The 4,590-nt window shown below is 40.2% G+C and overlaps 1 protein-coding gene across 2 annotated transcripts; it reads right to left on the bottom strand.

Moving 5' to 3' along the window:
• Window positions 1-216: 216 nt before the first annotated feature.
• On the bottom strand, window positions 217-3,833 carry Cpsf73 (cleavage and polyadenylation specificity factor 73). Of its 2 annotated transcripts, none has more exons than XM_011502453.1 (3): window positions 3,559-3,833; window positions 2,175-2,715; window positions 217-2,100 (listed from the first exon to the last, which is right to left on the bottom strand). In XM_011502453.1, exons 2-3 carry the CDS (start codon window positions 2,713-2,715, stop codon window positions 572-574), a joined length of 2,070 nt encoding a protein of 689 aa, XP_011500755.1. In that variant the 5' UTR covers window positions 3,559-3,833; the 3' UTR covers window positions 217-571. The 2 variants fall into 2 exon arrangements, with proteins under 2 accessions (XP_011500755.1, XP_011500754.1); XM_011502452.1 differs by lacking the exon at window positions 3,559-3,833 and adding an exon at window positions 3,276-3,309.
• Between the last annotated feature and the right edge of the window lie 757 nt (window positions 3,834-4,590).

The following is a 4,590-nucleotide window of genomic DNA, read 5'->3' as shown; positions in this document are numbered from 1 at the left end:
ACAAAAAATTCAGTTTGATCAGTATCAAAGTTAACGCCTCGGGCGTAACAAGTCTCTCTTAACCAGCCGATCTTAATTTTCATATCACGAATTTATATTTATTGGGCGATAAAATAATGAGGGCTCGAATATCATCGATTACCACGTGATCCTCGAGCCCTAAGCTTCGCGCACCGTAACCTGCGTTCGAAAGAAAGGAAGGGGCAAAAAAAAAAAAAAACAAAATGAAGAAAAAAATAACAAACCGGGGGATCGCGCAAGATTAACGAACGAAACGGAAAACCTTTCCCCACAGTGTGTGAATCTTTAAAAGTTTCGGGGGTAAGTAAAATGACGAGGAGCGAAGTTAAATAAACCGACGACGATGCTCTTGCGCAGTGTAGTAGCGAAGCGCGAACAATGTTAAAACGTTCGTTCCTGTAATGTCCAGCCCAGGCCGTTAAGGCACTCACACCACCCTATTGGTTATAGAGCCAATAAGTCCCAACTTGATAGTGCGCGCTCTTTAGACGGGGTCTCGATGTAAAATGGTGGAGGTAGAAATTTAATAAATATAAAAGTGGCATTAAAACTAGGAGGTGTCGGTGGGGGGCGCGAGCGACTGGTGAAGCTTCGTAACGGCGGTCTGGACGATTTGCTGGAATATCTCGTCCTCCTTGCAGCTTACGTCCAGGCTGAGCAAGTCGATGTGCGCCTTCTTCCCGTCCACCGTCACGTACAGCTTCTCACCCTTGAATATCTTTGGCACCGAGTCCTCGCCAAACATCTCCTGCAGCATCTCGATGAGGCACTCCTTGAAATGCATGCGGTCCATTTTCGAGGGTGCGGTGAGCATCTTCGGATTGCTGTCCATAGTCTCGGCGTGAAGAAGGGCGGTGAGGACCGCATCCGCGTACATGTCGTTAACGGGTGTTGCCAGCCACTCCATCGTCACGATTTTCCCCTCGATGGTAATGTCAACGTTCTTGAAGACCCTGAGCTTCTTATCGTCGACGATGTCGAGGTTGCCGGCGATCTGCGTGAGGAGGTGCTTGAGGGTCGGCAGCGAAGCCGAGTAGTAGACGCTCTGACGCTGCACGACCTGGCTCATACTCATGTCCGTGTACTTGGAGAGGTCGCAAGGGTCGAGCATATGGTAATTGAAATTACGCTTGACCAGGACCCCTGATAGCTTCTGGCCGGGCTTGGGCGTGTCCATGGCCAGGGCACCCATCACCTTGGCCGTCTTCTCGCCACGGAAGTAGAGCTCCACGGCCACGGTGTTGCGAGGATTGTGAATCTCCATAGCGGTGCTCGGATCGTCCTCGTACTCTCTTTGGAGGGCGGCCTTAAGCCTGCCCATCTCGTTCTGCTCCCCGTGGACGAGAACGACGTGGGGCGGCTTGAGAATGCGGATGAACTCCGAGGTCTGCTGGTAGTCAGTGTGCGCGGAGAACGATATGTAATCGACGGACATCTTTAAGGGCAGCTTCTGACCGCTCATCGTTGTTATCTCCTCGGGCTCCGATAATATTGTCTTTGCCAAGGTGCCCTCCACGCAGTAACCGGCAATGATAACGCCGTTTTTCGCGTCCGTGCACCAGGACTCGAAGAGCTCGCGCGACAGGCCGCTCTGCATCATACCCGGCGATGCCATGACGACGCAGGGCCCGATATCGTCGAAGTGGTCGATGCCCTTGAGATTTGATATGTGCTTGAATACGAAAGGATTGTTTATAGCTATTTGTCTGCGAATCTTGTCGTTCATGGCGTTCACGTAGGTCTGATACACGGCCATGCACTTCTTTGCCAGCGATGAGGCGTAATATATCGGGATCTCGTGGAGCTCGGGATGTTGGCTCCAATACTCGTCGAGGATTAGGAGAAGCTCTTGGGCTCGACCGAGGGCAAACACGGGGATGAGGCATCTGCCGCCACGATTCACGATCTCGTGGACGAGATTCGTGAAACGACCTTCTCGATCCTCTCGCTTTTCGTGAATGTGCGTTCCGTAGGTGGACTCGGTTATAAGCACGTCGGGATGGACATTTGGTATTTCCGCGGCCATGAGATGCCTGTCTTCTTGACGGCTAAAGTCCCCGGTATACAAAATCTTTACACCTATTGGAAATGTTTATGTTACACTTATACGTTACAGCAGCATAGGCCTACATTGAAATTACTCGTGTATTTACCTGCTATTTCGATCATGAACATCGCTGCTCCTAATACGTGGCCAGCATTATAGGCCCAAAATTTAATTCCATACACATCCTTCTCCTCGTGAAAATTGATGGTTTCTATTTTATCCATACTTGTTTCTAAATCTGCTTCCGTATAAAGCATTTGTTCCGTGGCAATGTTGCTGACTTTGATATAATCCGATAATAGCCATCGATAAATGGCCTTTGTCGCATGTGTCATAAAACATCTACCTTTAAAACTAGTTTTTTGTAAAAACCAGGGTAACGCTCCGCAATGATCCAAGTGAAAATGTGAAATCAATAATAAATCTATTTCGTCTGCCTCAACTATATCGACAAAGGGTAAGGCATCCATTCCACTCAAGCCCGGATGTATTCCACAATCGAGCATTATTTTCTTCCCTTTGAATTCCAACATTATGCAAGATCGACCGACTTCCTGACCAGCTCCAAGTGGTCGAATAAGAAGTAAATCACTCTCCTCCGCTGGAATTTGGGTATCTGCTTTGCGTTTTACAATTGCCGTAGCCATCTACTTATGAAAAATTACAATTTATAATAAGCAATCGAGATTTATCCATCGTTAATGATGAAATGATTTTTCTTTAATGCAACGAATGCTACATCTATTGTACTATTACTTATTGAACGATAAATTTTTTTTACTAAAATCCTTATATTACTTTTAAACGAGCGATATAATTTAATATAAATATAATATAATACAAATTTAATATAAGAGTGAATTTAATATAAATGTTAACCTCAAAATAAATGTCGTGCAACATATTGGGATTTGCATTTATAATTTTATCTATAAATAATAATTTATACTTATCTTTATCAAAATTAATTTTTACTAAGAAATGTAAAGAAAATTATCGTATTTTCTGTTATTTTTAGCAGAACTATTTTATATTTATATGCGGCTTCCTACGCGGTCTATTTGTTTTTATTAGGTTATGTGCAAAATGAGTACGAAATTTAGACTTATATCTCAAGTATTCTCAAAGATTTTTGAAATCTAATAATAAATATTAGTAATATAGTATCTCTCGAGCTCATAATAATACGTAGTCATTGACTGCATACTTTGTTCATTTAGTTTTCGATAAATAAGCAATGTAAACATTACTTTAACCGAGGTCTTATTTTTTCAAAATATTACTATCTAAAATATCTTTGCTGATAATGAAGCTTTGAGGTTTAATTTCTTGTAGTTTTATACAAAGTATAAAATCATAATATAAATAAATTTTTTAACTATAAACTAGTAGGTCTTGTAAGTAGGCATTGTACAGTTGTTTGTTCGTTACACGGGTACGCGAAACTTATGAAAACCAATTGTAATTGTAAAAATCTTCGTTTATCTTACCCTATTAAATTGATATTTCAAAGAAATTGATAAAAATCACACTGTCCGATCATACATATACTTGAATTAATATTTATATTCGAACTTGAAGCGCCATTTTTAATTGTATTACTATTTAAATATGAATGTGTATACCAACATGGTACATCTTTTCCCGGGTAGCCGATGATTTATTATTTATCACGCCTAACACATACGATGCATATATACATTTTTATCTTTTCTAATAATTTAATCTTTGGATTAACGATACACTCGATAAAAGCACATTTACAGACGAGACTGCTAATGCAGTTTGTAATGTAGTTGACAGATGTCGCAGTATATATCCAAAATCAATTCATAAATCAATCGATCGAGTTCTCATTATATAAAAATGCTTAAAGTGACAAAATAAAATTCTATCGTTTCGACGTCATTATTTTTAATCATTTCCCATAATTTCGTAAAAATATCAGCTGTGTTACATAATACATAATTTCATCTGTAATATATTCTTTATAAAATTTATTCAAATTCACTATCGTTAACGCAATAATGAAAAGTTCTGTTAAGTATAACATGGCTCGAATATTAAAAACTAATATTATTCAAATTACATAAACGAATTTATGCGTATTTAAGTCATTTGCGTTCCCAGAATTCTGATTATTCGATTACAAGCGTAAGTTGTTTGAGACAAAAGAGCAAAATAAAGGTAAATATAGCGGAATTGTGTAAAGATTGAGATAACTCGTGTAAAACAAAATTTGAGGTGAAAAAGTCAAAAAGAAATATGTACGAACAACGATAAATTGATAACGACAATTGGAAAGTTCAAGTACTCGTAAGCTCTCTATCGTGCATCCGCTCTCTTAAGCCAACGATAACTTCATTACAATTAGCCTGCGTTACAATCTCACTCAAAGTCATCTCAATCAAAGTCATAAATAATGCATTCACATTTCCTCATCTAACCAGTCGGTCTATGCCCTTTCTCTCTAATCCCTCGTGTCCCTAAGGCACCATTAACGCTCGAGTATCAGCAGGGAT

Source organism: Ceratosolen solmsi, unplaced genomic scaffold (assembly GCF_000503995.2).
Source record: "Ceratosolen solmsi marchali unplaced genomic scaffold, CerSol_1.0 scaffold39, whole genome shotgun sequence".
Classification (NCBI taxonomy): Eukaryota; Metazoa; Arthropoda; class Insecta; order Hymenoptera; family Agaonidae; genus Ceratosolen; species Ceratosolen solmsi.
Note: the sequence above shows the minus strand (reverse complement) of the source record. Positions and strands in the feature narration are given on the sequence as shown.